Below are 13,486 nucleotides of genomic sequence, written 5' to 3' on the forward strand. Positions count from 1 at the left end.
GACCACCTCTGTGGAGTGTATGGCTAATTGTGGTCATATGGACATATGCTCCAGTTTCTGTGCTGCCTCTCTGATTAATGTCCTCCTTGCCTAGTATGAGAGTTTTGATAGGCATCCCTTTCTTGGCAGGTTTGTTGTGGTCCATGTTCTTTCCATTTGAGGATAATGGATTTTATGGTACCGCAGAGGATCATCAGAGATTTGGATTTATATATATTTTTTTTATAACCCAAGCCTCACCTGTACTTCTCAACAACTTGTCTCTGACTTGTTTGGAGACCTCCTTGGTGTCAGTGGTGCCTTTTGCTTAATGGTGTTGCAGCCTCTGTGACCTTTCAGACAAGGTGTGTATATACTGACAGCCCATGTAACACTTAGCTTGCACACAGGTGGACTTCCTTTCACTAAGCATGTGACTTATGAAGGTAATTGCTAGCAGCAGACATTTTTAGGGCTTAATAGCAAAATAGGTGAATTCATATGCACATGCCAATTTTTAGTTATTTGAACCCATAAAGTTAATTTCTGCCTATATTTTTATCACTTCACCAACTTTGACTATTTAGTGCTAATGCTCCACACACAAATCATATTACAAAAAATATTTAAACACTGGTTGTAATGTAAAAAAAACCGCTAAAAAGCAAATACTTTCGCAAGCCACTGTAGCGAAGTCGAACTGCCACCAGAAAGTTATGTTTGTACGTAGGGTTTTGTCCTCTAAAAGATTCTAGTTGCTTTACCACCTATGAAGTTCCTAACATAGTCATACATGAATGCCATATTCCTTTTTATTGGCCGTTTTCTATCTCTATGTATCTGAAATTTACTGGGAAAAGGATTGTTGGTGTGTAACCTATGCTGGGCTCCTCTATGGTCTAAATCTGACTTCTATGTTTCTCTAAAATACAAGATGGTCCGACGTAATCGGACCTATTCACCATTACGTTCTTTTTTCTGGAATAGGATATAGTGTTTTTCTTTATGAGCAGTAACTTAATATATGTGGGAAAGTCAAGCATTGAATAGAGTCTGATTCCTGGCATGTTGCACCAATAAATGACTTCTATTACTTTTTAGTTGTTAAATGAGGCCACGGAAACAAAACAAAAATTTGAGGAGCTGAAACAACAAGAAACTCAGCTAAAGCAGCAGGTAAGCAAAAGAGACATTATAGAAATCTACTTTAGCTCATAGCTGGTGTAGATTTGACAGTGGTTCATGCACAAGAATGAGTAAAGGGAATCTGTCACCAGGTTTTTGCTACCCCAACTAATGTAGTTGCATAGACCCCGATTCCAGCAATGTGTCAGTTACTGGGCTATCATTTTGAGAGTCATTGTTTTATCTGCGGCTGATCTAGCAGTTCTCTGAATATTGAGCTCTGTATAACTCCGCCCCACCACTGTTTGGCTGCTTTCTGTCTATTAACAATGTACCCAGGAAGCAGCCAATCGGTGGTGGGGGCAGGGCCATACAGAGCTATGAATGGGATTGACTACATGCAGCAGGTTTACTAGTCCTCTAGTCAGAGACGTAGCTAGGGTTTCAACTTATGGGGGGCGAAACATCTGAGTGGGCCCCTAACCAGCTAACCCTGATTACAGCTACGGTTGCGCACTCTAATTGTGAATTTAGTGGAACCTCAGAATATGACCGCCCTGTTATTGAAAATAAATCTAGATACAAAAACGAACATTGATTTTACTGCCATATTGTGACCATGTAGTGGTAGATACCAGTTCTTCAGACCATATAAGAGATCACAGCACAGTTATAGATGGTGACTTACAGCTAACGTTTTCTCTGATGGAATCGTTCACTTTCCCGTCTTTTCCATCTGGCCCAGACCGACATGACGACTTCTCCAGCCACGACTTGTCTGCAGAGATTACAACAGTGACACATCTGACTTCTCACATTTCCTGCACTGTCCCCATCTTTCCCCAATCTGCACAAACTCCTCATCCTGCTGATATCCCAATACTGAGCCGCTGCTGCCGTATGTGTCCCTATTACTGCCCGTGATACCCCAGCACTGGGCCTCTGCTGCCGTATGTGTCCCTATTACTGCACCTGATACCCCAATACTGAGCCGCTGCTGCCGTATGTGTCCCTATTACTGCACCTGATACCTCAATACTGAGCCGCTGCTGCCGTATGTGTCCCTATTACTGCCCCTGATATCCCAATACTGAGCCACTGCTGCCGTATGTGACCCTATTACTGTACCTGATACCCCAATACTGAGCCGCTGCTGCCGTATGTGTCCCTATTACTGCACCTGATACCCCAATACTGAGCCGCTGCTGCCGTATGTGTCCCTATTACTGCACCTGATACCCCAATACTGAGCCGCAGCTGACGTATGTGTCCCTATTACTGCCCGTGATACCCCAACACTGGGCCTCTGCTGCCGTATGTGTCCCTATTACTGCACCTGATACCCCAATACTGAGCCGCTGCTGCCGTATGTGTCCCTATTACTGCACCTGATACCCCAATACTGAGCCGCTGCTGCAATATGTGTCCCTATTACTGCACCTGATACCCCATACTGAGCCGCTGCTGCCGTATGTGTCCCTATTACTACACCTGCTACCCCAACACTGGGCCTCTGCTGCCGTATGTGTCCCTGTTACTGCACCTGATACCCCAATACTGAGCCGATGCTGTCGTATGTGTCCCTATTACTGCACCTGATACCCCAATACTGAGCCGCAGCTGCCGTATGTGTCCCTATTACTGCCCGTGATACCCCAACACTGGGCCTCTGCTGCCGTATGTGTCCCTATTACTGCACCTGATACCCCAATACTGAGCCGCAGCTGCCGTATGTGTCCCTATTACTGCCCGTGATACCCCAACACTGGGCCTCTGCTGCCGTATGTGTCCCTATTACTGCACCTGATACCCCAATACTGAGCCGCTGCTGCCGTATGTGTCCCTATTACTGCACCTGATACCCCAATACTGAGCCGCTGCTGCCGTATGTGTCCCTATTACTGCACCTGATACCCCAATAGTGAGCCGCTGCTGCTGGCGTGTATGTCCCTATTACTGCACCTGACTCCTCATTACTGAGCCTCTGCTGCCGTATGTGTCCCTATTACTGCACCTGCTGTGTGGTACAATAATGGCTCCTCTTACAGCCCCACATAGTAATGCCACCACTGTGCCCCTTACATAGTAGTAATGACTCCTTTGTGCTCTCTAGACAGTAAAATTGCCCCTCTGAAAAATATTAATGCCCTTTCCTAGTGCCCTCCACATTTTTGCCCTAGAAGTAATAATACTCCATATGCAACTTTAATTGTCACAATACTCTGAGTGCCCCTATAACAATATTGCTTACGTGCTCACTTAACATTTAATAATGTCCCCTATATACACAGTATGGTGAGCTCAAAGCTTCGCTATACACAGTAGAAGACCCCCACAGCTTCCCTATACACAGTATGATGATCCCATAACTCTCCTTTACACCGTATGATGTTCCCACTGCTCCCCTTTACACAGTATGATGTTCCCGCTGCTCCCCTATAGACAGTATGAGCCCAATGCTCACCTTTACACAATATAATGCTGACAGAGCTCCACTATAGAAAGTATAATGCACCTCAGAGCCCCTTATATACAGTGTAATGGGCCAACAGCTCCCATATGCACAATATGCCTTCACAGTTCCCTATACACACTATGATGGGCCCGCAGCTCCCTTATACACAGTATGATGGGCCCGCAGCTCCCTTATACACAGTATGATGGGCCCGCAGCTCCCTTATACACAGTATGATGGGCCAGCAGCTCCCTTATACACAGTATGATGGGCCCGCAGCTCCTTTATGCACAGTATCATTGGCCCGCAGCTCCCTTATGCACAGTATGATGGGCCGGCAGCTCCCTTATACACAGTATGATGGGCCGGCAGCTCCCTTATACACAGTATGATGGGCCCGCAACTCCCTTATACACAGTATGGTGGGCCCGCAGCTCCCTTATACACAGTATGATGGGCCGGCAGCTCCCTTATACACAGTATGATGGGCCCGCAACTCCCTTATGCACAGTATGATGGGCCCGCAGCTCCCTTGTACACAATATGATGGGCCCGCAGCTCCCGGTCATGATTTGGCAGTCTGCAGTCACATAAAATGACTGCAGACATTTATTCCAAGCCTTTATATCAACTTTATAGTAATAAAATGCTTATTATTAAATTATTAAAGCCCCACTCTAACAGGGGTTTTTTTCCACCGCTGGAGTGGTGCTTTAAACGCAAGTCCCCATCCCCGGTCATTTACTCATCCTCCGGCGTATTCACTATTTTGTGGCACTGCTGCAATGCCGCAGCTCAAACTTGTGAGCGCAGCTTCTGACAGGCCAGAAGGTAGAAGCTATGTCACAAGCGCTTAATGTAAGACTGAGAGCGAGCAACAGGCCAGAACGAGGCTCCCATAGACTTACATTGATTAGTGACCTCTACACCGCTCCATGAAACACTGGAGCCGCGGACAGGTCACAAACTGTAGGAGACGGAGCAGAGGTGAAAACCGATGAAAACGCCGGAAGGTGAGTATTAGACAGGGGGCAGGGAACTTGGATTTTCAGCACTGCTCCAGCAGTGAAATAAAAAAAAATACTGGAGTGGTGCTGTAAATGTGATGCAGCTCTTGATTACTGTATGGGGGCTTCTTATACTAATACTCATAAAAGACCCAGATGGTACGCATCAAAAGCCCCCCATCTCCAGCCAGCAAATATTACCTGTGATGGAGTATATATCTATATATATAATTGTCTAAGGGTTTTTCTGTCTGTCTGTCCAGGAAATCCCACGTCTCTGATTGGTCGAGGCCGCTAGGCCTCGACCAATCAGCGACGGGCACAGTATCGACGTAGAAATCCCGCGCCTCTGATTGGTCGAGGCCGCCAGGCCTCGACCAATCAGCGACGGGCACAGCGACGATGATGTCATAAAGGACGTAGACATCCCGGGTCTCTGATTGGTCGAGGCCGCCAGGCCTCGACCAATGAGAGACGGGCACAGCGACGATGATGTCATAATGGTTGCCATGGCGACGATGATGTCATAAAGGTTGCCTCGACCAATCAGCGACGGGCACAGTCTGCCGCGAATTCTGGAATCATCATTGTCCATATACTATGGGGACATGCATATTCTAGAATACCCGATGCGTTAGAATCGGGCCACAATCTAGTAATATATAATTGTCTAAGGGTTTTTCCGTCTGTCTGTCTTTCTGTCTGTCCTGGAAATCCCGCGTCTCTGATTGGTCGAGGCCGCCAGGCCTCGACCAATCAGCAACGGGCACAGCGACGATTGTCATAATGGTTGCAATGGCGACGATGATGTCATAAAGGTTGCCTCGACCAATCAGCAACGGGCACAGCGACGATTATGTCATAATGGTTGCCATGGCGACGATGATGTCATAAAGGTTGCCTCGACCAATCAGCGACGGGCACAGTCTGCCGCGAATTCTGGAATCATCATTGTCCATATACTACGGGGACCTGCATAATCTAGAATGCCCGATGCGTTAGAATCGGGCCACAATCTAGTATATAATAGCATAACAAAACTTTATAATATTCAGCCCCCAGTGCCCTCCCCCCCAACAATACCCCCATCATCTCACATCCACCCCCTCAGTGCCCTGTCCCACCTCACCCACCGTCAGCCCCCACAACACCCCCAGTGCCCTGTTTCCCGTCCCCCACAATACTCCAGTGGTCTCGCATTCACCTCGCAGTGACATATCTGAATTCAGTAAACCTAACCAGTTCCATCCCCACTTACTGATGAAGTTTGCAGGCAGGACCAGGAAGTGTCAGTGAAATGTAAGATGTGGGCACTAGGACCCAGCGTGCACACTGCACAGAGTGAAGACGAACTGCAGCCGGGAAAAGCTTCATCATCAGGTCAGACACGGGGAACATCGTTCACCGCAGGAGGGAGACTCTGCAGCCGGCCACTGTGCTAGCCAGCTTGCAGAGTCTCCGTCAGATGGGAGCAGACATTATACTACTCTGCGAGTCTGCTCCTATGCTGTGTTCTTCCTCGTCACAGAAGTGGCCCCTCTCTGGCTCCCAGTGGGCCCCTTCATGTGACAGGGCCCAGGGCAACGGCCCCTCTGCCCCCCCAGTAGCTAAGCTACTGCCTCTAGTGATAACCTGCTGCTGATTAAAACAGTGATTTTATCAAAGCTAAACTAGGCATCCCAATAAGTGACATAACGCTGAAATCAGGATCTCATACCCTACATCGTGCACCTCTCGAACTACATAGTAAAAACCTGGTGACAGATTCCCTTTAAGAAGCCTCGTAATGAGTTGGGCTCATCTTACTCCATTGGACTTTTGATCAAGACAAGGATATGACATGCACTGCAAGCTATTAAAGCAGGTGACTTCCCATGTGTTCATTGAACCGTGCAGATTCACCACATCCATTACATTGTATGGGTGACATTTATCTTTTGGAGACTCGCGTCTCTGCAAGGTAAATAGACATGTTGCCACATGTCCGTGTCCATAGTTGAGCTGCCGGCGTCTTTACGCATAGTGGACATGAGGTTTCTTGAAATCCCATCCACTATGCTGTAACATCTGGATGCTGCCCTAGTACACATTATCCATTCCGCAGCGTTTACTGATCGTGTGCACATACCCTTAGGCCGGGATCACACATACGCGAGATACGGCCGAGTCTCGCAGGTGAAAACCCAGCTCTGGCACCGGCACTCCGGAGCGGAGCGTGCAGCCGCACAGCAATACATGGAGCCACCCGCTCCGCCCTGGAGACTCGGCCGTATCTCGCATATGTGTGATCCCGGCCTTATAGTGAACTTTCAATGGAACACTACAGCAAGAATAGAGAGAATAAGCAGAGAATAGAATCAGTCCACAGTGTTTTAGTCTTCAAGATTCTATGTCTGTTCCAGGAAAATTTTTTACAGAGATCATAGGTTTTACTTTCCTTCTGCATTCTTCCATTTTTAGCTTTGCATATTTTTTAGTGGTGTTTGCAATATATTAGAATCAAATGATAGTAGGAGAGGGAAGCGTTGCTGAGATTTTTAATTTTTTTTCTGCATTTTTTTTTTCTTTTATAGTGTTTTTTTTTTTTTTTTTTTCTCTCTTGGCCTCCTTGATTGACTAAAAAGGCCAAAGAAAGCTTTTCCTTTAATTTGTTCGTTCCCAATGACATTATCTGTTGTGGTGCTCCTGCCAGATGCATTATCTTGGCTGTGGTCAGAAAGCTGTACCACAATTACCCAGTGGCTTTCCCTTGCATTTCCCAGTAGAAAGCTTATTTGAAAATGGAAAGTCCCTTGCATCCCATATGATTTATTGGAGCTGAAACAAAAGCATTGGGCTATATGCAAGCCATATGTCCAGAGGTCAAAATGATTGGTACAATAGGACTATGTCAACTAAGGCTGTGCCCTTCTTATAGAAATTCTGCAAGATGCCAAGAAGGCAAGTGCTAAAAATGTCAGCCCACTGTGCACACTTCAGAATGGGTTCTTCTCATTAACCTCATGCACACCTACAAAAAGTGACTTTACCAACATGAGAACATTGGCAGCGCAATGGCTCAGTGGTTAGCACTGTTGCTTTTCAGTGCTGGGGGCCTGGATTTTGCCTGGGACATTTTAGTATAGGTTCCTGACTTTCATCATTTCCTTTTGTACTACCCAGCAGGAATCTGTATCACTAATAAGTAGGTGTCTATGGCCCTTAAAAGTGTGGACATAGGAAATTTAGGTTGGGAGTCCTCATGGGGAGAATGATGATAAAGGTCTATAAGTAAATTAAATAAAAAAATAATCTGCCTGTGTGTATGGTATCAGAAGTCCGAAAAGATGAGGCCTATTCTGGTCACCGTCTCAGGTTCTTCATACATAAAATAAAATTGCCAGTCATTACTTGCGGGATTTTTGGAGGTTGTATAATAAGATTTATCTCAGCTTACCAATCTGTTTCCATTTAGCTGTCTCTTTACATGGACAAGTTTGAGGAATTTCAGACCACAATGGCGAAAAGCAACGAGCTTTTCACAACATTTCGTCAAGAAATGGAGAAGGTTTGTTTCAATACTTAATATTAATCGAAGTAATAACCTCTTCCTCACCAAGCTGTATGCATCAAGAACTGTATTGCCAAACTGGGGTTTAACGTTTTTTTCAGTAGGTGACCTGAAAAATGGTCCTGCTGCTTCTTATGGTCGGAAATGCGCCGACTCTATGGCTCCTCTGTGAAATTCAAGTAAATAGTTGGACTTTATGGCTATAATCATTTTGGTTAGGGACATGTGCTTTGGTTTCTGGATGCATTAAGGGTTTTGGATAGCACAGGTGTACTGAAAAGATCTAACTTTTCAAAATCTTGTTAATTATAAAGCTCTCTTTCCCTAGATGACCAAGAAAATAAAAAAGCTGGAAAAAGAAACAGTCGTCTGGCGGACTAAGTGGGAAAATAACAATAAAGCCCTACTACAGATGGCTGAAGAGGTAAGACTAGTTTTTACAAATCTGACTGGGGAGCAGAATTGAACCCTCAACCATACACACATGCGCTTAGTTTGGCGTCTTTCAATAATATGCACACCTAGTAGCAGCTAATCTACTGTGAGAATAGAAGGCTTAAAGCATATTGAAATTCGTCATGCCTGATCATTCTTTCTCTCCCGATATCAGTGGCATATCAAACCCCTTCCATCACATTAAATGGCCAGGGGGTCCCTTTAAAATGTATGTTTGGCTGATATTCATTTAATGTGTATGGGGGGTATTAACACTGGTTGTTAATTGTTTTACTGCAAGATCAATTTGTAAATCCTGTCCTCTGAGGAGTGATCAGTTTTTGACGTATGGTCTTACTTCACTGTATAGAAAAGTGAGTAATCCTGTTGGCACTTGTTATTGGCCTCACTGTGAAATTTAATTTCTGCTATTCTTCGCCGATCCTTAGATCATAGTGAGCAAGTGCTTACTTTAGAGCCCAGTGCTGCATACATACATTATGTACTAAAAGTTCCTTTCTGTGAATGAGAGAGGGCTAATAGTGTTACAGAAATTCAGTTTTCTTTTAACTTCTTTCCTCCTCAGAAAACTGTTAGGGATAAGGAGCACAAAGCACTGCATATCAAGCTTGACCGCCTGGAGAAGCTTTGTCGGGCCCTCCAGACTGAGCGCAACGAGCTCAACAAGAAGATAGAGGTTCTTCAAGATCAGGTTACCATACTAGACGATGATGTGGCAAATGGAGACTCATTGGAGACAAACTCTGCAGAGGAATCGTCGGAGGGAATGAATGTAATCACAGAGGGAAAAGATTCTGGAATTCAGCCCGTCGCTCAACACTCATTATCCGAGGAACAGATTCTTGTGCAAGAAACGCTTTCAACGGGGCCACCTTCTGGCATTGATTCTGTTGACTAAGATGCAGGCATTACTGTAATATACAGATACACAAACATGTATATATGGAAAATATACATATATATTTTTTGTGTATAACTTTGTTGGTGGTAATTTTGTTTTGTGGTGAGAAATTTCTTACTTTTTTCTACCATATCTGTATTTTCTTAGGACTACTGGAATACAAGTGGTACATAAAGCTTCCTAGCAATTTCACAAGAGTCTAATAGAATTTTTGTCACATTCATGCCTGATATCTGTCTCCATGTCATTGTATGTGCTCTATAATGGGGGAGCGCATGTTCCAGACCCCGCATGCCATGTAGGGGACAAATTCAGGATAGGAATACCAGGTATTGTGTCTTGTCTTTTCCCTCTATATAGTTACATGAAAGACTAAAGATCAGAGAAGATGATATTGTTCACACAAACGTAGTTTTTAGATAATGGGGGGAAGGGGGAAACATTTATAGAAATTTACATCCATTTTGTTAGAATTTGATACTTTCTTCTGTTGAATTATCAATTCACTACATGGGTATATTGTCTTAAATATTGCAGATGTCCAGGATCTACCGTATATAATGTTTTTTTGCATGCATCTGCCTTTTTTAGGAGATGGATTTATAAAAATAGCTGCGTAAAATTGTAACGATCCCCATCACATATCCTTCAATGTGAAATTGCTAAATTATTAGGTAGCCTCAAGTGATGACCAGGGCACTCCAAAGTGTGACCTCTTCATTTCAGTGTTTTGAAGGTCCTGCTGTCACATTGATGCTTCATTAATTCCTATTTTTTTTTTTCATTTCTATTCTACACAGTTCACAAAGAAAATATTCATATATTACGGTAAATTGATAATTACCAGATTATTTTTGGCATGTAAAAAAAAATGTGACATTGCTATTGAAATATATTTTTAGGGGTTATCGGTAGCTGTTGCAGCATTTTGGCTGCTTATCTGATAAGTGAGCACCTACCAGGATTAGCCTTTAATTTTCTTAGTGGAAGTAAATTAAAATATCTTAATGTGGAGATGCAGCTCTGCTTCCAGGTGGTTTTGAAAGTAAAAATAGTACAAGAAGCAGTCCAGTGATTTTAATTTTTTTAATTCATTCAGCAACTAGTCCCCCAATACCCATAATTAATCTAGTATGACCTTATGTAGTTGTTACTTTCTAATTACATGGCTTTGTGATTTCCTAAGGAGTTCATCAGCTCTTGGACCAGAACGTCCTGTATCATGAAATTGCATGGAGTGTTCTTCAGTGAATGGTACCGAAAATCCTATCGCAGTAACTGATGATGATTAGACAGCATCTGTCACACAGTCATAATGATGAAATGGCAGTTCAGCCTCGCTGACTATACACATAATAACTTATTTAGGGAGGATATAGGGGAGGATAATCAGTGTTGCACCACAGCGGGCAAAGATGTTACTGGCTCTAGTTGCCCAATGTGATGTAGTGCTGATGCATCATGGGATTGAGATTGGTAGCAGAGCACACAGCCAATATGCAGAATCTAAATATGCAAATATCCTCTTCATAATGAAATGGGTGGCTTTTATGCCACTTATTGGGTGTGGCCATCCTAAAAGTCAACTGTACAAGTCTTGCCACATGATTTGGGATAATAAGGATGAAATCTAGGAAACAAAAATGAGGCTGAACTGCTGGGAAGTATACAATGTGTAAAATGTGCAGATTGATCCCAGTTGGGAAGTGCAGGGATGTAAACAGTTGTTCTTTTCTCTATTGGCCTGCTTCTTATAAACTCATGACTCAATATGGGAATGAGATGAAACAAACAGTGTATGGGATAGGCAAATTATGAGAGATCTACATTGATGAACTTTTTTTCAAACCTTGATGATTAAGACATGCCAATATAAAATTTAGGATTTCCGATAGTTGTGTATTGTTGCTTTTTATTAGATAAATGAATGTTGCAGTTACCATCTAGCATTTTAATACTGTATTGTGATAGGGACATTTATCACCTGTCCTCAAGATGCTGTAGATATTCAAACACTACCTCATTATGGTCATGCAGTGAGGAGAAATGGGGCATGCAAGACCCCAGATCAAGTAGCTGATGAGGCCTCTAACAATCAAACACGTATTACCTATTCTCTGGATAGGTGATATATTTTGATTCTAGGAAAAAAGCCCTATAATCCCTTAATGACCGCCGATACGTCTTTTCACTAACATGAGATATAGGAGAATAGTATCCCCGTATATCTGACGTTCCAGCAGCTTTCGGCTGTCCACTATAGCTGACAACTTGCTGTATGAGCCACGATCAGGGTTAGCACCGTCCATATCTGTTTAACCCCTTAGATGCTGTTGTCAATAATGACTACATCACATAAATGGTTAACAGTGTTGAGGCTTCCATCTTTATCCTCATTGGCACCCTGAGATCATGATCATATTGCCCACGTGTTTGCCATGGCAGTTCACGGCCAAATAGCAGCCTTAGCGTCTGCCGGCTATAGTGGCCTGTTCAGAAGTTACCAACCCTTAGGTGGTAAAAATACCACCTAAAATATTCCTGTCTTGTCACTTTGCATTAATTCCTGAAAATCACCTGAAGGATTAATAAACTACCTAACAGCCGTTTTCAACACTTTTGGGTGGGTTTCCAATATATATAGGACCCCCAAAGTCACTTCAAACCTGGATAGGTCCCTAAAAAAAATAATTTAGTAAATTTCCATGGAAAAAAGGAAAAATTACTGCTACATTTTTAAACCTTCTAAAATGCTAACAAAATAAAATAGCGTTTTACAAATGGTGCCGATTTAAAGCAGACATGTAGGAAATGTTATTTATTAATGTTTTGCTATGGTATGACTATCTGGATTAGGCCGGGGTCACACTTGCGCAAGTTTTTCGCATCACACTTGCAAGTCTCTCGCATCAATACCCGACACTTCTGTCGACACTCGGGACCGCAGCGTGCGGCTGTATAGAAATACATATAGCCGCCCGCTGCGGTCCTGAGTGCCGGCAGCCGGGTATTCATGAGAGAGACTACCGCAAGTTTCTCGCAGCACACTCGCAAGTGTGACCCAGGCCTTAAAGGGATTATCAGACAAAGTTTGAAATTGCAATTTCTTTTTTTTACCTTTTTTTTCACATTTCTGATATTTTTTTTTTTTTATAAAGAAGCACAAAACATATCAACCTAAATGTACCATTATCATAAAGTACAATGTGTCACGAAAAAACTGTTTCAGAATTACTGGGATCCATTTAAGTGTTCCAGGGTTACTACCACATAAAGTGGTAAACCCTCCCCACAGTGGCTACCTTTTTTATTTTTTGCAATTTTTGTAACTTTTTTATGTCGACATAGCTGTATGAGGGCTTGTGCTTTGCAGGACAAGTTGTAGTTTTGAATATTGGAAAGTGAAGGAAAAAAATCCAAGTGCGGTGAAACTGTAAAAAAAAAAAAAAAAGAAAAAGCAATACCAACATTCTAACTGGTGCTTGCAACAGCAAAGCAATACCATTGTTGTAATAGGTGCTTGTAACGGCGTGCCTTAGGCTACTTTCACATTTCAGTTTATTTGGATCGGTCACAATGCGTCGTTTTGGTAACAAAAAAGCATCCTGCAAATTTGCACGCAGGATGCGGTTTTTTCCCCATAGACTTGTATCGCCGTCGGATCGCGACGTATGGCCACACGTCGCGTCCGTCGTGCACTGGATGCATCGGGTTTTGGCGGCCCGTCGTCTCAGCAAAACGTTCAAGGGAACGTTTTTCTGTACGTCGCATCCAGTGTTTCACACTGCGCATCCCCAGCAGGAAATATCGCTCTCACGATATTTTCTGCTGGGCAACGCAGAATGAAATGTGAAAGAAAACACTTCCGTCGGTACGTCGCGCCGACGCTTCGTGACAGGCCCGTACCGACGGAAGTGTGACAGAAGCCTTACACGCCACTGTCAGCTCTGCTTCGATCACTACCGCTATATTTAGAGGTCTGCTGTTTAGTACGGTTGGCATCTACCAGGTAT

The 13,486-nt window shown here is 43.6% G+C and overlaps 1 protein-coding gene across 2 annotated transcripts in view; it reads left to right on the forward strand.

Annotated features, from left to right (window-relative positions):
* Positions 1-11,363, forward strand: part of TXLNG (taxilin gamma) — a 94,773-nt gene extending 83,410 nt beyond the window's left edge. For both annotated transcript variants that reach the window (XM_069757306.1, XM_069757307.1), the window contains exons 7-10: positions 1,081-1,155; positions 8,021-8,113; positions 8,445-8,540; positions 9,138-11,363. In XM_069757306.1, coding sequence (XP_069613407.1) covers positions 1,081-1,155; positions 8,021-8,113; positions 8,445-8,540; positions 9,138-9,470 — 597 coding nt within the window. In that variant the 3' untranslated portion in view covers positions 9,471-11,363. The remainder of the gene's footprint in view (positions 1-1,080; positions 1,156-8,020; positions 8,114-8,444; positions 8,541-9,137) is intronic.
* Positions 11,364-13,486: the final 2,123 nt, after the last annotated feature.

Source organism: Ranitomeya imitator, chromosome 3, assembly GCF_032444005.1.
Source record: "Ranitomeya imitator isolate aRanImi1 chromosome 3, aRanImi1.pri, whole genome shotgun sequence".
Lineage (NCBI taxonomy): Eukaryota > Metazoa > Chordata > Amphibia > Anura > Dendrobatidae > Ranitomeya > Ranitomeya imitator.